Source organism: Megalops cyprinoides, chromosome 22 (assembly GCF_013368585.1).
Source record: "Megalops cyprinoides isolate fMegCyp1 chromosome 22, fMegCyp1.pri, whole genome shotgun sequence".
In the NCBI taxonomy this organism is placed as follows: Eukaryota; Metazoa; Chordata; class Actinopteri; order Elopiformes; family Megalopidae; genus Megalops; species Megalops cyprinoides.
The window spans coordinates 9,840,953-9,867,978 of NC_050604.1; the positions used below are offsets into that span (position 1 = coordinate 9,840,953).

Genomic DNA, 27,026 nt, shown 5'->3' on the forward strand with positions numbered 1-27,026 from the left:
GTCGGAACTCTTAACACGTCAGCAATGTTCACTCAGCATCCAATACGATGTAGCATCTAAGAAAAACAAGACAACGATATGAAGAGAGGAGGATATATTTTAGTTACAATAACAATACATAAAGTAGTTCTTCATGACAGTTGTAAGTGCATAAGACAACTCATATACGAGTTTATTTTTTGATGGAACATACGCTGATAAATATGCATCCGTATATGTGTTTATATCATGAAAAATGCTTACTAGTGTAAAGTGTATTTCAAAAAGGTGTGCACATGTACATGCTACATGCATGCACACTTATGCACACACAGGCCTGCACACTGGTACCCATGCATATATGCGTGCAAAAACAAACACACACACACACACACACTCACACACATACTTATATAAACAATTTGTTTTCACAGACCAGACCATCCCTGCTTTTAATGTGAAGGGTATTCAGATCAATTACAATAGGAGTTCCAAAAAGACATTTTTATAAGCCCAATAATCAGAGCCAGTGCGTGTTTTGCAGAGTTGTCCACTTTGTAGTTTTATGTGGAGTTTTACAGTTTTACAGCTAATTTTACCTCGCTGGCATAAAGGCATAAAGCTGAAGTACGTTAGCTTTGAGTACATTCTGAGTACACTTTGAGTACTGCAGGTGGTACAAAACAATGTATGTTAAAAGCTGTCAACACGGCCCTGCTTGTCTGTAACGCCTGAATCTAGACAAGTCAAAGCATGAAAGGCATTAAAACCAAAACCTTCACAGGACCCTCTTAATTCACTTACAGGACATTAAAGGCACACAGTGCTTGTCCCTGTAGTCCATGTTATGATTATGAAACATTACATTGCTGCTGTTTTTATTGTTGTTGTTGTTATTATTATTAGTAGTAGTAGGAGGAGGAGGAGGAGGAGGAGGAGGAGAAGCATATATGCGTGTGTGCATATGTATGTGTGTACATTTGCAGTAGGTATTACTGTATTGTAGTGGTACTTACAATAGTTACTCATTTAATGACCAGCGAAAATATGCATCATGTGCAAGTGCCTGTAATTGTGGAGATAATGTATCTTTTAGACTAAAGAGTAAGTTTATATCAGAGATTCCGTTTAATATATCAAACACATGTACAAAGTAAGCATCGGGGGCAGGCCTTGGGAAAATGACGTGTGGAGGCGGGCTGGGCTCTCGCCTTGCCGCTAGATGCGAATGGTTCTGCGATCCAACAAACCGAGCGGCGCTACTTGCGCCCCTTCAGAGCGCTGCAGATTCCACTCCGAGCAACTTGATGACAGAGTTTCTGGTGGGCGACCGCTGATGAGGTCCGCCAGTATGGGCACCGGGGATTACCTCTGCGTTACTGTGCGTGGAGGAGCGCCCTGGGGTTTCACTTTGCGACAGGGCAATGAGTTACACCAACCTCTGCTGGTCTCTCAGGTAGGATTCGACCACTCCAAACATAAGGAATACTTTTGATGAAGCGAAACAGTTTAATATCGTGTAGTTTATTATTATTTTATTATTATTACTAATACTATTACACCGGTGATTATTAAATGGTTATACACACTGGAATGGGAATGCAATGAATTTAAAATTTTAGTTGCTTTCCCTCTTTAATATACATTAGTCCCTCTGCCTGAAGAAACAATAAAGAAAATGCCATTCTGTTAGGTGTAAGAGTTATTCTAAGCTACGGCGGTTTGATTAAAAATGTCGAGTAAAAGTGCTTTGATTATTTTTTAACCCGCCGACTATCTGCTGTTTTCCACTCAGAAATTAATTGAATCAACAGGCAGAAAATTGTATGATAACGCAGAGCGCCCGCGCAGCGAATATTTTATCGCAAAGGACTGTTAGAGCAAGACACCTTCCTCCCATACCAACATCTAACAATGGAATTATCTAATCGTGAATTTATGTTTAGGAAAAGGTACAAAATGGAAGGAAAAAGGTTTACAATAGTAAGATAATCATCACCAGCTGATGTAACGGAATGTCTCCTCTTGGCATTTTCCTCATCGTGGAAGAGTAATTAGATTAATTTACATTCCTCTCACATTGCCAATGATTTTTTAAGACCACCCCCAAAGATTGTTCTTAATATGCTTCCAATCGCAATGAAGCCAGTTGTAGTTGTAGATCCTGCGTCTGGAAAGCAACACCTTTTCCACTGTAGTAGAGTAGTGACACATAGGTACAGGTAGTGAATGAAACCTTAGAATTTGGAGAGAAGGAAGAGTCCCTCGATGTTGAAAAAAGGGATATTTCCTTGAGTACCCCTGTGATGCAATTTATGAAACAGGGGAATACCCCCAACAGGACAATGTTGTGATTGGCTTTGACTACATGCAAGTAGATTTTGTTGAACGAGACAGAGAATCCGTCTAAAGCAACAGAGAAACTTCACCCTTTACCATCTCCGCAGAGACCAGACCTAGTAAAACGGTTTTGACGATAACTGTAAAAATCTGATAAACGCAAGCCCTTACATGGTAAAATGAGCGCAGCGTGAGGCCAACCGCGGGGCTACGGAGCGAGAGCAACGCTGAACCTCTCGCACTCTGTTATCACTCACGCTAATCTCTGCAAAACGTAAACATTCTTCAGGACAGATGTGAGGACTGACCAGACCTCGTCATTAATGAGAGGCTGGCGTTGGGGTGGCGTTTTATAATGACAATATACGACGAGAGGTAGTATTTCATTTTTTAGTTATTTTTACGTTCTTATAGCACTTATGCAGGCCTCAGTTTTCTGATCACATATTTTGAAAATGGGTTCATCATTTACTTTCGAATGAACTTTGCAGTTGGTTTTAATGATGAGCATTGGCTGAGTAACTTCCAAAATATCTTATTTTCCAGTTGCTTAACTAGCAAACAGCATTAATGTACACTGTAATGATGAAAACAGTGATTTCTGTATCTGTGCATTCATGGAGCTCAAGGTGTATGTAGTAGGGGAGAAGACCTTTTGAAAGTGCAGTTTAGGGACAGCTGTGTATGCAAAACGCCACACACGGGTCCTTGTTGGCGTTCTGTATGTAGAGTGTGGCTACACCAGCACAGTTGGACTGGAGCTACAGTATGTGGGTGTGTGGATGGTCAAAGGAATTTTTCTGGTTAAAAGAGTGGATTATTGCACAGGCAGCTGTGCAGTAGCCTTGTGTAGGTTATGACACTGTAGATTTATTGGGCATAGTTGTGTATTAACTCATAAACATAATGTCATAATGTGAATTCACACATACTAGTCAAGATGTCCTTGCCAGATGTCAACATCCCAAATAATTATATTCTAGACTCATATTTTCAAGTGAAGAGGCAACTCACACTGTGGTATTGCAGACTCCAGAGTTGGTTGCTGTTGACTCATAATGTATGGAACCCATAACCATTGGTCTGGCCATTTGGAATTGCCTGTAATTTTTCATTGCCAAGTATAATCATTTACACGTATGGCATATGCATATCAGCATATGATTAGCAGAATATAATATCAAGGAAAACATACAGAAACAGCAACCCAGAGGCCGATTTTTCTTTATTATACCATTGTGAGTTTCTGCTTATAATGTATAAAACACTTAAAAGTTATATCTGAGGATGCCCAGTTTTCCATCAGAAGGTGCCAAAAAGATTGCAGTGTTCTCATTAAGGAGTACAGTACTGCCGGGGGATAAAGTCAGTGTCTGGAGGGGGGGTTAGTGGAAAATGGTAATCCCCTGCAGCGGCCGCGACCCCAGTCGTGGGTCGAGCGGCAGATTAAGAAACCGCCACAAGGTTATGGATGCTGATTGGTGCTGGCAAGGGTGAGCTAGTGGGGACTGCAGCAGGCAGCCAGGCAATGTCCTTACTTGGATCTGAAATTACTCTTGACTGACTTAAAAAAAAAGAATAAGCCTAAAAAAAGAGCCTGGAATATTCCACATCGGCGCAACTGTCTGATAACACACGTATCAAATTTCAACAATAAAAAGGAGAATTCTGTTATTTCAATGTACCGCCTGGTCTGTTATTACTGTGTTCGCAGTGATTAATACAGTACTGTCTGGCCTGTGGGCTGGGTTTGAGATATCACCTGTAGGTTCACAGGCAGTCACCGCACTTTCTTTGGTCAAACAGTTCTCACCCTTTGGCATTAACAACCACTGGTTTTCACAAGTTGGCGAGAGATGTTGTGTCAGCACATTCCAGTGATTCCATTTGCTATCGGTCAAGCAGAATAAAACGAGGACTCCTTCATGATTTCTCTGCAATGGCACCAAAGGCCTTTAGTGCAAAGCCATTCTTTGTATAGTAGGCAAAGAGCCACGACAAATACAATTCCTAACTCACAGCATTTGCTTTGGATGGAGTCTGCCTGAGACACAGACAGGAAGTTGCCATGGCACTGCATGTCAACATTGGTGCACAGTGTATGCAGGTTGCCTTGGGCAACCCTGGCATGAGTGACATCACTGTGTCCGGAGTTCAGGTCAGGCCTGTCCAGGTGTTTGGGTCTGTTCATTTATGCAGCAGGCAGGGAGATCAAAAGCCCAGAGGGATGAGATGGGACCTCTCACAGTAACTGAGCAGGCATAAACAGAAGTCCATTTGTCATGATGACTGGATTTAGCACTGTGCATTATGGGTAAAAACCAGCTGAGACAGGCTTCTGGTTAGCTATATAATCACAAGCTTTACACCTACGTAACAAGCACTGCACCAACTCACAAAAACCTGATCGATGGAAGAAAGACTCATCTGAATTGGGCTGTGTCTCTCACTTTTTATATATTTTATACATACATTTTTAAAAATGCACCAAACAGGATTTACAGCACTGCAAAGATGAACAGACATTTATTTGGCTTACCATGACTTACCGTTACCAGAAACCATTACCAGAATCCTGTCTAATGCTATTCACACATAGATAAATTTGCACAGCCTGATCTGCAAAGCATCGTAATGTGGCTACAAACCTATGCAGACCCTGAGGGGATATGAAGACTGGAAATATTTATCTGTATGGACTGAGTTCATATCTAAAGGGAGCAACTTCATTTCTTGAGGAGATAAGATGCCTATCTTGAATGAAAAACTTTATACCTCAAGGGCACGACTTCATATCTGGAAAGAATGACTTCACCTCTGGAGGGGATGAGATCCTTTTCTTTAGGGAACGCCCTAATATCACATGACCGAAATTCTTATCATGAGGGAATGTGAAACCAGTGATGGAAGATAAGGTATATTAATATTGTCTCTATAGCACCATCTAGAGGCACACTGGCCAAGCACATGGATAACGGTAAAAACAAGCTCGTTTACTCTTGGGAGGAACGATCATTTGGTGTATAGCGGAATAACAAGAACTGCTCCAAGGTAAAGTTTTAAAACTGTCTCTGCATGTCTCTTTTTGACATGGACAGGACTTGAAACAGTACATCCTTGCATTGAAGTATTTCCGCCAGTTTCATGCACTGTTTTGTTTACAAAATCCCAGCCAACACTTGAACTATCTTTTGATTAGAGCTCCTCTGGAATGCAACTTTCCCCCAGTAACTGAGCAAATGTTAACCTATTAGGAAAAGTAATGTTTGTAATGAATGGAGTATACGCTTCAATGCCACGCATGTTTTCTTAATATGTGTCCAGTTAGCGCTGGACGTCGATGGATAGGTCAAAAATATTAGGGGCACTCAGTCCCACAGCTCAGAGTAATTTAATGCATTGTTTTTACAAATGCTTAAAAATATCCTAACATCCTGTACTTATTTTCCACTGAAGCAATTTTCATTTTACGTCATTTTCACATGAAAGGAGTGCTCCCATTTCGAATTTTTCTTTTTAACTTAACACGAAAATCTGAGAAGGTCATAATGTGCAAGTCCTTTCTTTTAACATGAGGACATACTGCATTTATGTAAGGTTGCCGGTATGCAGTGTGCCTCATTTTTTTTGCTACCACACTCACCATTAACATTTGTGGAAAAGCACTGTAAACAATGCAAGCATAAGAAATTGGAGTTCTTCAGACACTGGTGTGCAATATTCTAATGAGCACTAATCTCATAGACAGAACAGAGAGATTGGTTTAATTAAAAAAGGTACAAGGAAAAATGTCAATTTTCTATTAATAAACAGGACACAAAATGCTTTTTCATGGCTATTAATTACCCAGCTTAAGCAGCATATGTGCAAAGTGTTGTATCTGACTACTACAAACCAGAAGCAAATTGAATTGAACAAATTTAAGATAGGATTTAATTGAGGTGAAGAGGTGAACCTCATTTTACAACTCACAAGGCTTTATTTTTGATTTTTGATAGTATAGCTATTCATACTTCAGGCCCACGTAGGCCCAAATGATGTCTGCCTATTATATTTCTGTAAGATGCTGCAAGTGGCTTTGTTCATCTCACCTGTCAAATATTTGTCTGCACTGCTGCGTGGTGGCTGAAATCACCCCCACCCCCCATCCTGGGTTGCAGAACGGGCGTGTGACGTAATCCCTAAAAGCGAGCATTGCGATCACAGGACGTAGCAGAGTCATCTGGAAGAAATAAGCTCAGGTTGCCTCCGGTGCTGCTGCAGCAAAAGAAATCACTGTCAGAAAAAAAGAAAAAAAACTCTCAAAACCAATATAACGCTACCAGAGGAGACGTTACACTGGCAGTGGGGGTATTTGCAGGTTTGATATGGCCAGGTCACATGGGACAGCCATTAACTTGCATGTGTGTGAAATTTTCCTTTTCAGGAGAAAGTGTTCACTTTGAAAAAAAAAAAAAGAGACAGAAGAGGTTTTCTGCACGCAGGAGGCCGTTTCCCATAAAAGGAAGTTGTTTTTTATTATGGCTTTTGGAAGCCCTGGCTCAGGAGCACAGATTGTGAAGCTATGACTCACTTTTAAAGGGGCGGGAATCTTTTTTTTTTGGCAATGTCCAAAACAATGAAATATTGGAATATTTACTTGGCCATATATTCTCTAGATCTGTACATCCTACTGTACCAGATAATGCTCTGAGGGAAAATGTGTTACTCTGTGTTGTAATGGGAGACTCCTAAATGCAACACTGCAAAGTGTTAAAAAAAAATCATGTTCTGGAAGGATTATGTGCTGATATCATATACAATGATACATGCTTGTTCATCTATTCCCATTGGATGATTGGTTAATTATTTAGCCCATCCGTTTCCATTATTATACTGAACAGGCTGAATAGTCTCCCTTTGGTTTGAAGACATCTGTTACTATTGGTTGATTGGCTGCTAGAGTCTGCTTCCATGGGTTGCACTCAATGGATGTACATTAAATGTTCACTTATGACTGTATGGTTTATGCTAAGAGCAGTTAGTGCAAGTTCTGCAGTTAATCAGGCTCAATCACCAGCTTAGATTTTAGTATTTTTTTCTTTTTCATCACTTAAGTCTTTCAAGCACTGTGCATGTGTCCGTTTCAGCGACTGTATTACAATGCAGGTGAATTTTCCCTCAAAGCCAGTGCTCTGTATGCTTTATTGGTCCCCTGTGCCTTTCAGATAATTAGTCACTAAACGAAAAAGGGATATTTAGTGAGCAATGCAAAGAGCCAGGCCAGGGAATATCGTGAAACCATAATATGCTGCACAATACAGAAAGATTTATATCAATGGCAGTGTGGAAGGAAATGCGTATGGTGGCTGTCCAAAAAAGACATTAGTTTCAAAAGCCAATGAGGAATAGATGTTTGTGGCCCACAGAGTAGGAGAGAGGCACAGCAGGCTAAATATTGTACCCCTTGGCCTGGGTGATCACAGCTTGGTGAAGATTTTGCCCTAGATGTGTGAATGTCTCTCAGCCAGATCAGTACACTGTATACTTGTTTATGTGCGAGTGTATGTGCATGTATGTGCGCAGGTGTCTTTGCCTATGTTTTATTGCATACAGAATACGTGTCTCCACATGTGCCTGCCTGTTCGTATGCGTGCTTGCATGTGTGTGGGCATGCCCAGGTTTCTTGGAGGGTGTGGGGAGTTGTGATTGCTCTTTTCACACATGCTCATACATTTAACCAATCAGGACAACCCTGTTCATGTTCCCTTAATGAGTGTGCCCTACTCATGTGGATTTGTGAGACCATTCAAATGTCAGGTCCCAGCAATCCCCATCGGCTCCTACAGGGCAGAAGGTGCAGCTGGTCAGCCTGCCACTCGTCCTCTGCCGTGTCCTTTTCACTCTTTCACTAGGCTGCACCCCTGCCCTCTCTCTGTGATGCCTCTGTGCTCCTTTCTCACGACCCTCACACCCTACGGTAAGCAACAATCAGATATCCCCTGCATCCAGTCACACGGACCACAACCATGCCGATGGACACAGAAAACAGGCAATTAGCTGAATGAATCTGCATAGTTTTCATCTTAAAATTTTCTATTGTTATCTGTTTGGACAATTGTTTGCATGTGATTAGAGTCCACGATTTGTGTACTGTGCATCCATTGACTAAAAATAACCACAGTAACCCTTAGTCTGCTATTCTAAACAAAAAAGCTGTCACATGAATCATACAGATCCTGCATTCAAACCCACATGCGCTCTGTAGGATGAGTAATGTTCAGACACATGCTATAAAAAGAAGGAAAATTATTTTGACAAATTGCACATGATAATATGTAACATATTATGGAGTCCATTCTACATTATAAAATAAAACTGCACGTGCATAGCTCAGGGGGGTACATGTGCAATATAACAACTAATTGATTTCAGACCCCCATCCCAGAAATGAATCAGCTATGGGAATTATTACGCTAGAATTATCTGAGGATATCTCATGCTCTACATGGCACTGCATGTTTAATTACAGCATTCACAATTACAGAAGAATATGATGCATCCAGCATAATCATATACACACCTATGTTACAACACATGAAATGGAAAAAAGTCAGTTTAACTGAAAATAACAAATACAATACTAAAATGTTAAATAAAAATCAAAGGAGTGAATAAAACATCCTTTTTGTTCACAATGCACTTAACTAAGAGTATTTCTAGACCCTTACAAAAGGAATTCTCAAAGAATCAGCACAATATGCATTACCAAAACACGTAAACCCCAAATGTAACTGAGAAAGATATGCATCGTAGAATGGAATCATTTAATGGGCTGTGCACAGGGCAGTACAATGTTTATGTACAGTACTGTGCCTACATAGGGATAGAATCAAAATTAAAAATAAATCAAAGACGTATCTACTTTGTGGATTGTTAAAAGGTGTGACCATTCTTTTTGTTTTCCCATTTTAGTCCCATTTTGTCTATCTACATTCCAGGAATGTGGAATTTCACTTCCTGAGGGCCATGAGAAAGAAGATTCCACTTTTACCATACGGTTTAATTCTCCTAGATTTGTGGTACATTAAATTAAAGTAATTCAAAACAGTCTGAGAACAGATGTTTCTCAGGAAAAAGAAAAAAAATCCTGTTCACCTCTGCAGAAGTCACTTTGCTCTCAAAGCCTGAAGAAAACCCATGCAGCCAGGAACTTCTCTGCGTTTGTCAGTGGTTAGCATTAGTCGCTACTGCCACCTAGTGGCGGGTTTGTACACAGGTGGTTGACTTTCAACAACCACAAATCTTTCATATGTATTGGAAACAATTTTGTGTAAGATGCTAAAACAGCACTGCTATCTTTACTGTAAAACTTGACAATGTCAGTTATATAAGTCTTTGTGAAGTGATTGTCTTATTAATAACAATACCCAGAATTTTAAAATCTTATAATTGTTTTGGATTGTGTGTTTTTCACTCAAACTAAAAGTTTTCCCCCCAGCAATGCAAAGATGCTTCAGGTTTGAATGAATTCAGCATTCAGAGTTCAGCAGTACCAGGTTTGAATGAATTCAGTATTCAGAGTTCAGCGATTTTAAATGAGCATGTATTGCTAGAAAGAATAAAACAATAAGAAATGATTACCCTCTGTTTTAAAAGTGTGCTCAACTGAAAAATCTCTCATTGTTTTGGTTAAAAAAAGTCTTGATCTTGTGTTTCAATGAGTTTCACATATGTGTATTAACACTCAGTCATTCTATCTGTACTGTATAAATACATTAAACACATTAAAATTCAAAATACATTCAAATCTGTCTGTGGATTTTTTAGAACATGGTGAGTGAGTGATTGAAATAATATTTTACTATATAAATTGATTTATATGCTAAGTGACAGTCCTTTAATCCCATTTGGACTTAATTTCTGAAATATGAACCTTCCTGAAAATTAAGCGAGGCAGTGTGAGGTCTTACTTACTTGCAGTTTGTCTCAAACAGCTGTGCACTGAATTTGCTTTGAATTAGACCAGCACTACCCGCAGGGGTCTTCTGTGTAATTGCCTGTGTATAAATGGACCAATATGATGCTTGGAAGGGCACCAGTGGATGACTGAAGTAGTTTCACGGGATCAAATGGCATCCTGAAAACCGAACCTATAAATATTCCTGATTGAAGAGCTAAGGATAACCATTTTATTTCCATAATGGTGTTGCCGCAGCAAGCATCATGAACCCCCTCCCTCGAAGTGTAGGTATGATAGGTAGAGGGTAGTAAAGGCCAAGGCAGAGAGCATTCATTATTACTACAAGGGGTGCTGTAACAGTCTATGGCCACACCCAGACACTCCTCATTAAACATGCATATACATATACATACAAGATCTTTGAAGGTAGTAACCCCCACCCCCCAACATCAATAAATTAATTCTAGCACTGATATTCCTTCATTGTAGTGCTTTTCACCTTGGTCTCCTGAATATATCTCAGCTACACCAGTTCTTTCCTCCTAAATGAGACTTCATTTCAGCCTGATGCAATGGTGTGATGACTATTAGGTTTATGGAGCATTTTTTCCCGCTGGTGCTGTAAATCTGTTTTTTTTTTTTCTAGCTGTGGTCATTTCCCAGGTTAAGCATCTTCAGTGTTATCCTGCATGGTGATAGTCTATAATGAGGTGCTCATTCATGTGAGCTATTACAACTAATGCAAGCCATTTCAAACTACCGGCGAGAATAGAAGTTATCTGGAAAATTACAGACAGACAGATAGATTGCTTGCTAGATAAACAGATACATCCATGTTTTAAACCACAACCATAATGAGTAGTAATTCTATAACATGTGTGTGTTAATTGTGTAGATATAAATCTTTGTGTCAGTGGCAGTCCCCTGCCTCTATTTTCATGCTAGCATGAACTGTGAGAACCTTTGGCACCTTCTTATCGACCAGTTTAATATTACAAATTTGGCAACAAAGTTGAACTTTGCTCTGAGATTCAAGAGCATTGCTGCGACCTCTAGTGGCCAATTTGTAATAGTGCTCTACTTAATTACTACGGCATTCTTACTTGTGACTTATTTTACCTGAATATCTAGGCCATTAAGGGAAATGCGCTTGTTTTCTTCTCTTAAAAAAGTAAAATAAATAAAACTTAGTTTTTCGTACATTTTAGTCATTAAAATTTGAATTTCATTAAAATAAAATGCACTTTCAATTTAGATGAAAATAAGTAGGCTATTGTTCAACTGGGATCCGCATAATTCATCAGTAGATTCTTGCATTAGATTAGTGCGCCGCAATACTGTGATAACGGTGGTTTGCGCTTCATAAATAGCAGAAATGACACAATCCCATATTATCATTAATTTATTTCTTGAGAAACAACAGTATATTTACTAAACTCGCTGCATTCGCTGTTTGCCTCTTGACATACAAATTCAATGCATCATCAGTAGGTGTATAGAATCAGTTCATGCATGAAATAATACCTAATACTTTGCTATCGTCAGTATTGCTATCGTGTTCTGCTTACCTTGTTTTTGTTCACAAAAAGCAAAAAGCAATAAACTGTTTTGAACTGGAGCTGTTTACCATTACTGTGGAGTCAGAGGTTGACCACAGTCACGTCGATTGTTATTAAACTACATCCAGACGTATATTCAGTTTTTGCTCGGTACAGTATTTATTGAAGGTGTAAATTACAGCCAATAGTGGTCAAGCAAATTACGTTGATTTAGGATATCCACCACCGGGTTATGCTGGAGTTTACGTGACTTGGTATGGTTATTCTCTTGAAAAAGTCCTCCGCCGAAATCAATAACCTGGTATGGTAGATACTTAGAATAAAAAGGAATGCACGTGCGCGTAGCTCCGATTGGAGGCTTGTTAAAACTTCGCTCCTCATCGGGCAGTGTCACTAAATCATGTCACCGATACGGCATGCGACGCGGCGGGTGTGCGGACTTAAATATCAAAGCCAGGTTGCAGAGCGAGTGCTTCTGCAGGGATAGTGTAGATGTTTTCGCTAAATGCGCTAGAGGGACCAGGTGCAGCTCGCTATTTAAATAGAGATTGGCGGCAGAAGCACGCTTCGTTGCTTCAAGGTCACAGTAAGCAAAACTGCTGCAAACGAATCAGGACTCCGTAATTTTTAAAAGATTCTACAGTTTTATTAACTGCGTGCTGGAATTGGAGGGCAAGGGCATTCACCGTTAACTATTAAAAAGCTATTAAAAGTGGATTTAAATAAGAACTTGGTAACTTGAAAATGTCATTTTCAGCTTTACAAGTCTTTGCTGGGGAGTTCAACATACAGTGTTCAGTGTTTAATATCAGTATGTATGAAAAATAAACCATGACTATAATAATCCCAGATCTGGCTGGAGGACCATTTAATTTGACCAGCTCTTGGCTGTCCTCAGGGCAAAGTTGTTGATTTGTTAGTGTCCATTAATTCTTATTCTTCATAGCCAGTTCTGTTGTCTGCAGTATAATGCAGACTGACACAACAGTTAGTTTGACTGGAATTTCAGTCCCAGTTGTGAAGTCAGCATCTAAAAACAATGGCATCCCTTCTGGAATAGACCCTGTCCAGGAATGACTTCACCACAGTGGTACTGGAACTTGAGGAAGCTGACTGACCGATACCCCTGCACCGCTTGCCTTGACTTTTGGGTTCTTGACCTGTTGTGTCCCCCCTGAATGCTAGCTCAAGTGACAACCACCTGTCACAACATTAAACTGACACAGTGACACAGATGTAAGAATTAAAATATGCTCTAAATATGATGTGCAGTCACATTTTGCACAACTAAATTAATTCAGTTGTCACTTCAATATACAGAAAACAGAAAACAGGTCATCATTTCTCTGGCCTGTGGCTTATAAAGCCAAATACTCAGTCCTTGTGCTTTACAATGAGGAAGAACAGGGGTCCAACTGCACTGTTGTTTGTTGTTTAGACTGTGTGTTTGAGAAAGCTCACTCGCCTTCGAATGAGCAGGAACACTTGGCACCTGAGCTCGCTTCTCCTCTGCACTAGCAGATGCGAACCCATCTCCTGCCGCGGTACTTAAATGGAGAGGCGAAGGCCGGGGGGAGTCTGTTTCTCTGCGCGAGCAGTCAGAACCCAGAGGAAAGAAGCCCTGATATGTAAATCAAAAGGTGGAAAAGCTCTCCCCTATTGTTGCTGGTGTTCTCGAGGCAGAGCCTGCATACCATTCCATTTACAGTATGCGCACGTCTGAGCCGATGCACTGCGCTGGTGATCTGTGCTCTCTGAAAACCGGGGGGTTGAATTAAACATGCTGTGGTGCAGGGTTATTATGATTACCACTCTTTCTGTTATCATGATTTGTGCAGCTGTTGCCTGTAGCTAGTGTGCCCTGCATAGTTTACCTTTCATGCACTGTCTGCTTGTAAAGCTTGATATTTACCGGGGAAATTCATGATGACGACCTTGCGCAAGGGATTAATGTCAGTGCCCACATCCAGGACTTGAGCCCACAACCCCCTTGTTGCGTTTGCGTGGTGTCTCCGGTGGCACTCTGCTGTCTCCCCTGCAGGTGGACAGTGGCGGGCGTGCGGCCCTGGCGGGGCTGTGCGAGGGAGACGAGGTGGTGTCACTGAACGGGGAGCCCTGCGCTGACCTCACCCTCAGGGACAGCATGGACATCATGGATGCCTCCGGGGAAAACCTGCAGCTGCTCGTCAAACGGTACAGGCGGCAGGGACACACTGCTTGAATAATTTGATAATTGTATAGTTCATGGCTCCCAGAATTGCAGAACAGACCAGCTAACCTGCAAAGGACAGGGATTGTGTCAGTTTGCTTTTGAGACTATATGTTATGACCCTCTGACAGGAACTTTTGGAAAATGCACAAACAACATTGCTGTATGGAAAAATGTGTCCTGCAAAGACACAAAACAAAACAAAAAACACCAAGTCTGTAGAAACTGCAGCAAAAAGCAAAAGGAGAAAATGGACAAGAAGTAGGGATTCATTTCCGTTTATTTGAAAACTGAATATTTTATGGTTCCCAAGATCAAATGTTTAAATAAACCAAAGCTGTTTTCCCCCCTCAAGCACTGCATAAAACTCCCAAGCTGTCTGCGTGAAGGAGATCTGCATTCACTCACACTTTCAGGCAGGAGGACCATAAGAGCAATAAGTTTCAAACAGAGTTATTATGCTGTTTTTCCTGGATACTGATGAGAAAGTATAAAACTTAATATATTAACAAGCATATGAATACAGATGGTAAAAACTAATCAGTGATCTCATGGCTGGGTATTTGTATTCATCCACAAAGGACTATGAACTTTCAGTGATACTGGGGAAGGTGGTGGGGGAGGGGGTTCCCTGCTGGACCAATCGAGGCAGAGTCTCAGGGCATGATGGGAGAAATCTCAACAGCCAGGGCACTTAGGAGGGGGATTTCCTATATAAGGCTGTCAACACAAGTAGTGGTTAGATTGAATAAACAATCTGATCCTTGTCCCTTTTGGAATGCCACTTATTCTGTTATCCCTGCACCAAACGCCTGTGTCTCTACTCTTCACCCTTCAACAGCTACCAAACTGTGAAACTGTTAATGCTATGCATGGCACTGCATTATGCATCATATGCTGGAAGGTGTGACATAAATTAAATTACGTACAGATTAAATAGAAATTAAATCATGCCTTCTCTGTAGACTGTTGCGTTGTAAAGAGGAATACATACTACTAAGGTTGCAGTGTGGAGCTGTGGTTGTGGAGCTGTGCTTGTAAATTGCAGCTTGCAGGTTCAAAGCCCTTCTGGGGAACCATTATGTGACCCTTCAATATGCTACATGAGTGACTGTATAATGAAAAAATTATTAATGGCATGCCATGAAAATTGCCTGTTAAATAAATTTTCATGGACCATATGCAGTCGTAAGCAATCACATATACTTTCCTTTTCATTTCACATGAATAGGAATAGGTAAGATAACTCATTGTTCTGTAGAATTGGCCATTATTTCTATTGAAAACACATATATCACAGACTGGCCTTGTCTGTTATCTCCAGCAACCTTCGTACCTTGCCGTCTCGGGCACGCTGAGGACCTGTGTTTCATTTGCATGTAAATGGCGCGGTTTATGGCACGGGGCCGTTCACACCTAGCGGTGTGGAATATGGCTAATGGGTTGAGACATCATTAATTTGCAGAGTAGGTGACCTTTGCCTGCTCCCCCGATTTACAGTGAAGCAGCTGCTGCAGGTCTCCGTCCCGCGCTCAATGTGCAGCTGCCCTGCTCCGGCTGGCTGCAAAGACACTGTTAATCTAACCCCCATCCCTCAGGCTTTACGCTTTTCTTCACATTATTTACCCAGCCACCCCACCGGCCTACAGGGAGAGCCCTTCAGGAAGTGTCCAATCTCATCTATTTACACAAGGCATCTGCCAGAAAATTGACCCTTAATCTTCATACTGTATATCATAATATACAGAAATTTGAAGAACAGAACATTGAAATGACTGTTGACAGTAAATATTGTGTCAGTGTCAACACCAAGAATGTTTAAGAAGCATTTAAATCAAATGAAAAAAAGGAATAAAGGTGATTAATTAGTGTATTGATTAATATATAAAGTGATGCCCTGCCTGCCTGGTTTTGGTATCAAGCTTTGAACAGACCAATCATTGGAGAAATTAAAATTCATTAAACATAGGATAAGAAGGAACAGGCCTCGCTTATGTGCCTCCTCTCTGTGACACCTGTGTGGGACACCATGCCTGGAGGCAGCCCCTTGGTTTCGTTGCAGTACGGGGGGAAAGGCCATACTGTAAACATTTCCATTTCTGTTCAAGCCCTCGCTTGGCAACTCTCATCCCTCTTGGATATGGTCTGAAATATTTTTCCTTGTGCATCCGCCAATTTCTATTTTGTGTCCCCGAGCAACTGAGAACTGTTGGCTGGATGCTTGGAGGGATTGTCTGTTATTGTCATAAAATCTCCACTTCTGATTATTCATTGCGTCTTACCTGCAGCGCTCCTGGCAAGGGCGCTACCCCTCTCTGGAAATTCTTCCTCTATTTTTTAGCAATTAGACAGAATATTAAGTCATCCTTGAGATCACTGATTAATTACTTGGGTTACGTCGGGTTAGTAAGTTAAATAGCTTTTCAATCAACATTTTTGAATCCACTTTTTTTATTCTTTTTCACGAACATTGGTGAAGAAGAGCCTAAGAACCCTGCATAAATTAGGATAATGTGTCAACATTATGAATGTTGCTGTCTGAAAATGTGAATGGATGCAGAGCTCTTTGCAATGAGTCATTATTTAGACAGAAATAACTTGAGCTTTATAAAGTACTTGGAGCAGGAGAAGCGTTTTTGAAATAGTTGAATACTCAATCAAGGAAGCCATTGAATATTTGAATAGCAGGTTAATCAAAATGCACCCCTACTTCCCCCCTTTTGATATCCTATTTCTCTCTCTTTCTCTTAAGTGAAGAACATTTATGCAAAAGTTAACTGAGGAATACATACTTCTTTGTTAGTAACATTCCCATATCAGGATGGTACCCATACTTAATTCAGAAAGATCTGGTAGTCAGAGGTTCAAACAACATACAATGTGAAAGCAGACACGTAGACTCTCACAGTCCATGAGTGTGACTCATTATCATTATTCTTGACAGTGTAAGAGCTTATACATTGTTTATGAGCATCCACATGAGGTCCTCAGGATGAAAATTGTCTGAAAATAGATTTGAAAAATGAATCACAACAAAAAATTGCAACTGAGCTAACTTTGGAAGAGAGTGATCACAAGGCTTTCGCCTCACGTCTGTGACGTGTGCTGTGTGTGCTCCCTCTTGTTTGGTGCAGGTGTGTTGTTCGTGACTCTCCGGACCTGGACTCGGAGCAGGCCTATTTTGAGGAGACAGAGGCTGTTAAGGAAGGCCTGGAGAGTACTACCCTGGAAATCTACCCTGGAGGATCACATTCTCCGAGGGAGCTATACATCTCTGAGTCCCAGGACGAGGCCTACTATGGGGAGACAGAGAGCGATACAGACCAGCCAAGGGGCAGGTCCCGGGCCCAGGAGGGCGTGGAACCTGTGGAGCGCAGCAGTTTGGAAGCCCCCTGCCGAGGTCGCACCTTTCGGGGGGTTGCACCTGGAGCCGTGGTGGAACTCCAGCTCTCCTTTTCTGACCACAGCCTGGACGAGCCCAGAGCTTCGCTGAGACCGGACGCAGTCGCCCCTCACAGGGAGAGCAGCTGTGACTTGGACTCCGGGGGCTCCAAAACCGAGCTCCTGTACAGCCTCCGCTCATCCAGGGAGCCCCTGGGTCAGCGAGGTGAGCTGCTCAGCTCGTCCTCCTCCCTGGGCCAGGTGGAGGTGACCCTGCAGCACCCTGGGAAGGGCCGGCAGAGGGAGGAGGACGAGGAGGAGGAGGAGGAGGGGGCAAGTGGGCGTGTCCTTCCCCGGGAAGAAGGAGGGCTCGTGGAGGCACCTCCCGCCTGTGTCTCCTTTGGAATTTCAGCAGAGGGGCCCGAGCCGGCAGAGGAGTGGGACTCGGAGACCGAGAGGGACCTCGGCAGACCCAACAAGCACAGGGCGAGGCACGCGAGTAAGTACCCCCTCGCTTCCTCCCCCTCCTCACCGGCCCCCCTGCACGTCCAGCACACACCCCTCTCCCGGGAGAGCCGCGCTGTCCGCTCTGGCTCTCGCTCCGCTCTCTCTCATCTCTTTTATTGCCGCTGTCGGGCCGTTAAGGCTCCCAGTGGTAGAGGAACACATTTGTCAGCTCCTTAGAACAAGTGGGCATTCCACGCCTGCTAGCCGTTTGCGCTTAGAGGCATGCTCAAAGCAGCGGTGGCTTGTAGCTGCTGGAGGGGCGGACGGTTGGGATGTAGTGACGAGGACAGAGATGCATAGTGGATCATTTTGTTAGGCTATGGGCAGAGTTCTCTGTGTGTGTTAATTTCAGCGCAAACTGTAAAAGGATTATCAGTATGGACAGCGGACTCAGGAGAAGGGGAAAACGATCGGTTGATGGTCGTTTCGTTTTTTTAGCCTATTCCCCAGCGCGAGTGAGGTTTATTTGAAACGGGTGGCGCAGGGGGGCGACCGGCCCCCGTTAACTCTGTAGCTGTGGCCGCGGTCGAGTCTAAAACAAGCGCCCGCCGATGATGATGATGCCTGCAGAAGTGCGTTTGACGGACACCAGCATGTGTGCCGCTGGCCCGTCACCCGATCCTTTAAAAACTGCAAGTCTTGCCTGCAGTGGAAAGTGACCTCTTCACTTCGCTGGCCTTCTAAACCCTAAGGTTAGTTGGGGGGAAAAAAAAACAAGAAAAATATCACAATGCACTTTTTACACTATATTTATTTTTTTATATATAATTATTGATTTTTTTCTTAGCAGGCAAACTTGCAGTGGAGACGGGGTTCAGCCGTTGGCTAACGTTGTAGAGTTGAAATGCAGAGCACATGTGCTGGACTTTGGCTCAAGGATTTTAACTTTAGACCTGCTGCACTCACAGATAAGGGCTTGTGCGGACACTCTGGTCTGAATGTAATGCACAGCTATTTTTAATGCTTTGTGCCTCTGTCTTTTTACACCACTTTATGACTAATGTCATTGTTGCTTTTATAAATTTCTGTTTATTTCAGGAGAACAAAAAAGGAGGATATTTTATTTATGCCAGATGGTGTTGTAATTATTGTAAATATGTTCCTGGCCTGTTTTGCTGTGTTTGTGTGTTGCGGTGGGTGGTAGTTTTAACTTTGTGTATGGTACACAAATATATGAGTTAAGGGTACACGTTTTTATGTATATGTTTAATGTGAATGCTTTCAGAAGCAGTGATTGAATGTCACGTATGCCAGGTCTTTCAGAGCTTAAGGTGGTTAGAATGAGAAAGAGGTTGTATTTAGCCGATCCATCAGGTGCATAGGAGGCAACAGGGGATATATTGATTGCCGTTTTAGCGTACAATGTAAATGCGTGCTGCAGTGATGCTGCACCCAATGCTATTCATGGGAGACTGAAAGTGGGGTCTGCGGGTGATTTATGGGCACTGGGGGGCAAACGGGCCACCCCAACATGAGATACTACTGCCATCTTATTTCATCATGCAGTTAAATAAGGACTCACACATGAGCGGAAGGCATTGGAGCAATGCTCAGAATGCGTGCTCATTTCAATGCCGTTCTTTCAGAAATGTTTAGCAAGTGGCAACCAAATAAAAGTTTCTTACGTGTCTGGTGCATGAAGCCCATGCACTTCCGTAGACACTTTAATACTGGCACGTGTAAACGGTGTTTGGAAGGCATACTGAATTATTTTTAAATGACAAAGTAAATTACTCATTGCCCACACCCCTACCTTTGTCTCTTTCCCAGTGATTTTTGTCTGTGATTATCTTCTATCAATAGTAAAGTTTTGGTCTGGAAACCACCCAAAACATATATAAATATAGTTATTAAACCTCCTCAAAAGGGTATACAGTACATGTGCATATTCTATGTACTTGGCAATGAGTTTACTGAGTTTTTAAATTAATGGTGAATTGATATGGGTCAAAAAACTTCATCAAGTCTTAAAATGAGAGTGTGGCAAAGAGGCATCACTGAGCATGATCTATCCTTATGCTTATGAATGAGATAAATATATCACACATTAAAGACATTTCCATTTGCAATTTCAAGATGCCTTGTTCTTGTGTAAATACTTATTAAAAGTATGAGTATTGATAGTTGTAATGTTCTGAAAGGTTTGACAAAGCTACAGTCAACTTCTGGCAGCTGCTTTTGCTCAGGACTGTTATGATGTTATGCACTTAACTGGAGTATACACACTGCAGGAGTAAATAAAGTCAGTGGGATTAAAGAGGACCAGCGTCAGACTCTGCAATGAAACAAGAGTATGCAATTATAGTTGACTGCATTTTCCCAAAGCATACATGTCCTAATGAAGGGATTGGTTAGCTTCTTAGTTGTGTCAGTGCTATTAATAATCATAACTTCATGTGTGGTAATAGGGTTTGCTACAAGGCACAACTGTTTAAAATTCTGTCTCTCTTTTGACATCCCCCACCCCTATCCCCTCCTTCCAGGGCTCAGGCGCAGTGAGAGCCAATCGGAGAAGCAAGTGAAGGAGGCAAAGTCTAAATGTAAGCGTATCGCCTTGCTCCTGACCGCCGCGCCCAACCCCAACAACAAGGGGGTGCTTATGTTCAAGAAGCACCGGCAGAGGGCCAAGAAGTACACCCTTGTGAGCTACGGAACGGGCGAGAACGACCCCGAGGACGAGTACGAGGACGAAGACCAGGACGAGCAGGACGAGGCGCTTGAGATCACCCTACTGGCCACCAGCGAGTCGGAGCTCGACGAGGACTTCTTCGCGAATGCCCAGGGCCGCGGCGGCGTAGTGACGTACGACTGGGACACCGGACTGCTCGAGGTAGAGAAGAAGCTTGACGCCCAGGGAGGGATGGAACGCCTGCCCGAGACAAAGGGCAAAGGGGCCCTGATGTTTGCCAAGCGCCGGCAGAGGATCGACGAGATCACGGCCGAGCACGAGGAGATGAGGCGGAAGGGGATACCGGTCGAGGGGCTGCAGGAGGCTGAGAACGCCATGGTTGCAAAGTCCCAGCAGATCGAGGGGGGCTCCTCCATGCAGCCCGCTGTGAGCCCCACCACCCAGGCCTACATGGACGTGAACATGCAGCAGCTCCAGCAACAACAGCAGCAAGAACAGCAGCAGCTGCAGCAGCAGCATTATCTCCAGCAGCAACAGATGCAACAATACCCACACAGTGTGAATGGTATGGTCCTCCAGCAAGCCAATGAAACGCCGAGGTCCCTTGTCCCCAACAGGACGGCTAAGCCCTTCTCGGGAGTCCAAAACAGAGTGCCTGCACCCTTTTCGCCCACGAGAAGTGTCACCAGCCCAGTGTCACCGGGATACCCAGAAAACAAGTACCGTGTGGTCCAGCCACCCGCTCCCGTGAACGCACGGCCCCAGGTCTGGTCACCAACCGGGGAGCTGATTGCCTCCCGAGATGAGCGCATCTCTGTGCCAGCAATCAAGACCGGGATACTACATGACACGAGAAAGAGGGGCACAGCCAAAGCGCCTTCCAGCATGTTGCCAAATCCACAGCTTCCTCAAAAGGGAGAGTTAGCCTCAGAGGAGGACTACCTTAGCCTTGGGGCTGAGGCCTGCAATTTCTTGCAGACCCCGACTGTCAAGTACAAGACCCCTCCACCTGTTGCGCCAAAGCCCACCATCAACCCGGCTGCGCCACCGTGGGCCACCGAGAACACTGCCCAAGTGCCCCTGCTTCTTGCGCAGAACGAAGTCCCTGCAGCTGCCCTTGGTCCCGCTGTGGTCACCGCTCAGACTCGCTCCCCACAGCCACGTGTGGCGATGGGCTCCTGGACTCCGCCCGAGCCTCAGATTCAACCTCGGTCTCCGGCGCCAGGCTGGGCCCCCGCTCAGCTGCAGGCCCAGCCGCAGCCCGCTGTGAACGCCTGGACCCCGCAGCCCCAGCTGGCTCCCGTGAGTACCACAGCTCCGACCCAGCCCCACGCAGCACCTCGCCAGCCCGCGAAGCCATGGAATAAGCCGCGAGGCGCCACTCATTCCATGGTCTCCCGGCCAGCGAACTCCTACCCGCACGCAGCGAGGGCCCAGTCCGCCTACACCGCGGATGAGATCTCCTCCGAGAAGCCGGCCATGAAAGGGAGAGGCGCAGAGCTGTTCGCCAGGAGGCAGGCCCGCATGGAGAAGTTTGTGGTGGATGCCGAGACGGTGCAGGCTAACAAGGTCAAACCCTCGTCACCTACCCCTTCTTTGCCGAGCTCATGGAAATATTCACCCAATGTCCGAGCTCCCCCTCCTCTGTCATACAACCCCATCCTGTCCCCCTTCTACCCCCCTGCCGCAGCTAAGCAGCCCCCTCCATCTGCCCCCTCAGAAAAGGCTAAGAGCAAGGCTAAATCAGCACCACCCCCCAGACATCTTAATGTCTTGGATGTCATGAAACATCAGCCCTACCAGCTGAATTCCTCCTTATTTACATATGAGCCAAATGTCGAAGCAAAGAGCCCTTCACCTAAACCTGCCTCTACCCCTGATCTTGCCCCTGCCCACATCCCTACCCTCACCCCTTCCCCTACCCCGGCCCAAGCCCCTGGTCCACCCTCTGTCAAGTCCACTGGACCGGTAAGTGTTCCATACCCTTTTGCCAAAGAGCAGTCTCCACCACCCGCTGTGCATGATGGTCCCATCTGCCAAGCTCCTGCCAACCCTCAACACCCACCCCCAAGCACCTACGCTGTTCCTAGCTTCCCGCCGCCCTCGAAGGCTGAATCCTTCACTGGAGCTGGAGTGCTATCGGCCCCACGTCCTAAGTTCTCTGCGAAAAAGTCGGCGCTAACAACCAAGGCCTGGAAGCCGGTTGTCATGGGGCAGTAAAGACATCACTGGAGGGGCTCTGCACGCTTTGCTTGATGTAGCAGGCACTGAAGTGAAGCGTATAAATGTAGCCTCTTTCCTACATTCTCCAGGAAGTGGCATGCAGGCTTTGCTTCCTTAGCCGCAGCCCTGATTCAGATTATTATTAAATGAAAAGTAGGGCACATTCTTCAATCTCAACAGCTGAGAATCTTTGTAAATGCTGAGCTATAAGCTTCTTGTCATTCTTGTCACTTGTTGATTAGCGAAATGCAAATAACTGAAAAATTTAGATCAGACCTAATTTGAGGTTAGTCACCCATGAACACCTTAAATAGCCTCTAGTTTCAGAAAATAGCTTTCTGCATCTTTCTTCAGTTCACACTGAAACAAATTGTAGCATTAGAATTGTTTTTTGTGTACCATTGTAGCTTTTAAACTTTAAAGGATTTGTTCTTTCTCTGGAATACTGTTGCCTAACAGCTGAGATACTTTTTGTCTTAATTTTGTATATTGAATACAAAAGCTAATACTGCAGCAGCTTAACTATTTACAGAGGCCTGAAGCATTGAACACTTTACTGCAAGCACGAAAGAGCAAACTTTCCTGCACTTAAATGCAGCTCAACAGAAGCATAAATGACACGTGTTTACTTCGTGAATCATTGTTGATTCATAAGAATGATTTTGAGATATGACTGTCATATTAGTGAATCTTCTCTGTGACTTTGCCAAAAGATTGTGCCAAGAAAGTTTGAGAAATGTGAGGACGCTAATACTGGTAAAGGGAAAAGTCAGCTTTTGCTAATGAACAGGTAAGAGGGAGAGTTACTAAAAATTGCTTGATTTAACCCCAAAATATGCAGAAAGCGAACGTAAGCACTACGAAATATTGAATTCATAGTAAGTGCACAATACGTGACATAATTCAGGACCTGAAATGTTTGGCACCTCGACATAAATCAAAAACATAACAGATTGGAAATTGCTAGTAAAAGAAATGTCATACTCTTTAATGAATCAGTCTAAACTGGAGAATGTGCATGGCTAGTTTTTTCTGTCCTCATCACGTCAGCATTGACAGGATTATTGCAATGACATAAACTGGAGGGGAAGAAGCAAATGTTACTACAGTATGTGGGTTATATTTAAAGCTGACTTCCAGGACAAGATAAAACAAATTGCACAGTAGACTAGTAGAACAGTACTCTGGAAACAGAGAATGTATAGTAATATTGATTAACCATTTACTGGCTATGTGAAGGGACAAAAAAATGTTCTGCTTAGTTTAAGTATCAAAATACGTTACATTACAACGGAAAGCATATGTTCACTGTACTTGGCTTCAGACAGCAGAGAGAATGTTACTGTAGAATGTTATGATAGATAAAGCTTTAGCAATTTTACATTGCTAAAGGGTGGATTACTGCATATTGACTGCAAAGCCACAAAAAAGAATGAGCAACTGACGTTAGGCCAAGGAGATGGAAAACATTTGAAGGAATACGCTCCCTCTTTGTGTGTAGATCTGAGAGAGGTTTTTCGGTCTGTTTCTACTTGTTTACTGTCTTGAACCTTTTGTGGGCTGTGCCATTTTGTTTTCGCTACCTTTAACGCAATACTCCACAATTACACTGACAGCAATGAGGATTGTGATCTCTTGTTGCTGTTGTGGCCTGCAGCCAATCACACTTTCATGTCAGCCCACCAGGAGAGGCTTCACTGTGATCTTTGTGTTCAAACCCGACTGGCACCTTCCCGTCTGTCCTCTTTTCACACCTTCTGTTATTTTCATAGTGTTTTACTAACCACGATGGAAGGCACAATTCGCTGAAGTGAAAGGTCAATTCTGCAGAGACACAATATCTTCTAACGGAATCGGTGTTGAGTAGGAGTTTGAATTAAACAGAGTTAAAGGAGTTAAACAGGAACCAGCATCCAGGGTGAGCTGCACAGCTTTCATTTGACACAACATTTATGTATGCAGTTGGATTTGAACTGCATAAAACCTGACGAAACACAAATACCTTACTCAAATGGCCTGCTAACCTTGATCCAAACCTGATCGGAAGTCCAGTTCCCAAAGCACTACTCAGCACTGCCACTATGAATAGCCCGGTCATAGAAAGGCTAGAAGAAGCACAGTGAGTTTGGCCCTAGCCATCGTGGTTTCTAATTCTTCTTTCTTTCATGTTTTTCTTTCCATGATGCACTCTGTACTCTTCATCACTGTACTATTAAAGATCTCCTTTATCTGTTTGATTGTTTTTTTGGTTTGTTTGTTTTTGGTTTCATTCATGCTTGCATGTTCTTCTGCACCCCCTTTTCTTGATTTTTTTTGGTCAGACTTGACAGTAGAATGGAATAGATAAACACCTATCACTTATTATTTATGTTGCATTTCACCTCACATGTTCACCTTATGATTTCTGGGCAGTCGATATGTACAGCTGTGCACAACCTTCTACTATGACTTTGTACCATCATATGCACTGTGCCATTCAGTTTTCCCCCAAATATTTTAAATACAGGAGTATGGCATATTATACTGATGTCAGATGGCATTAGCAAGAACATTGGCACATTTTTAGGCGGTAGGAAAGCTACTGTTAAACATGTTCATATGAACATGTTTAACATAATATATATGAATATTAATATATGAATATTAATATATGAATATTAAGAAAAGTAAAGGGTTGTAACTGGGATTGATATCACATACACATTCATGGCATGAAAGATTCAGTTTTACTCATTTAATCTGAGATGTACCAGAACTCTTTACAAAACTTTACAAAAGTATTTAGAATCTGTTGTAAGGTAATGTAGTAATGTAAAAATCTGTGGGGACTTCACACTTTGGATGACTGAACAGACATAGTTTCCACTGCACATGGACAACGGTAGGTATGTGGTGAACAACGTCAACCTTCATACTCTGTAGAGAAGCAGTATTTCACGCTCAAACTCAACTAAATTTGCTTACAGTTTTCGTAAATACAGTGACAGACGCTTCTGAACGTTTCTAATAATAGCTTGCAGTCACCATGTTCACCACACTCAATCCCCATTAAAACTCTACCTCCGCTTAGCAACCCGATAGGATCAACACCTGCCAGAACTCCAAGTCCGTGAGAGTGACGGTAAGTGTTGAAAACGAACCTTCTTACCAGTCCTGTTCGTTTGCATCTGTCGAGTCAGTGGAGACCGGAGTATTTCTAGATAAGCGACCTCATGGAATCGCCAGGTTATGTTTGAATGATGACCAATGACATAAATGTGCTGCTGCCTTGCATCATGCAGTCTGTGGTTCTATTTTAAAGAGGTGCATTTTTTGTGTGGGTTTGATACAACTTTGAGCTCTGAGGTCAGTTACTATATTTACGTGACTTTCATCGTTTCATCGTACAAGCCAGATGGGCACTTTTGGCCTGGACGTAACATTTATGATAGAGGGTGGCTGGATCTCTCGATGCCACTCGAATCTCCGTGTATTTTGGAAACAAGCCTGAGGTTTCTTTTTAGTGTAGCTACATTGCAACGTCGAGTACCTGATTTAATGCAATGTAGTGTTACATGTTTACATTTCTTATTGTAACTATTTGTACACAGTGTTTTCGTCCAGAACTTAAGAGACCACCGAAGTGATATTGTGTACCATTTGAAATGCTGTAATGTGTTGAAGTTTTGCGTATTTTTGGCGCTTTGAGTCAGAAACCGTACTGTTCGGTCCAGACGCGTTTGATGAATACAATCAAGTCGATGCCCAAGACTGGAAATTTAGTTACACGTGACTTACAGTAGCCTGTTGAGCTCGGAACAAAACAAGAAAACACAACACAAAAATAAATATGGGGGTGTAGTGACAATATGTCAACGGTTCATATAAAATAGGCATGGTATACTTGATGATCTGATTATCATGGATCAAATTCAGATTACGATCTGTTTCTCCATGGCTGAATACGTTTATTTCCACCACTTTTGGAGGAACCCCCAAAGTCCTGACTCAGGATGTCACAAATGTATTATCATATTTAAGAAGCGCGGTGTGTTACGACCCTCCACCCCAAAGAATGCGTGGTTACGCCCATGGTGTTAGTTTGAGCCCAGTGGACGAGTGGAGACAAGACGTGCACGTTTGGTCTCCAAGTATCTTCTCTAAAAAAGAGACCACGGTGGAAGACGTTATAATTTAGTGAACCTGAGACGAGGTTTATATCAATAGGATAAGACACTAGTAGACGCTTTCTGCGTCGCATTACGTCTTTAGCAGGGG

General features: G+C 43.0%; 1 protein-coding gene across 1 annotated transcript; it reads left to right on the plus strand.

The window, feature by feature from the left end:
• Positions 1-1,273: 1,273 nt before the first annotated feature.
• LOC118769659 (synaptopodin-2-like) lies at positions 1,274-25,003 on the plus strand. Its single transcript, XM_036516873.1, has 4 exons — positions 1,274-1,435; positions 13,862-14,013; positions 17,164-17,909; positions 20,401-25,003. Exons 1-4 carry the CDS (start codon positions 1,316-1,318, stop codon positions 22,764-22,766), a joined length of 3,384 nt encoding a protein of 1,127 aa, XP_036372766.1. The 5' UTR covers positions 1,274-1,315; the 3' UTR covers positions 22,767-25,003.
• The last annotated feature ends 2,023 nt before the right edge of the window (positions 25,004-27,026 follow it).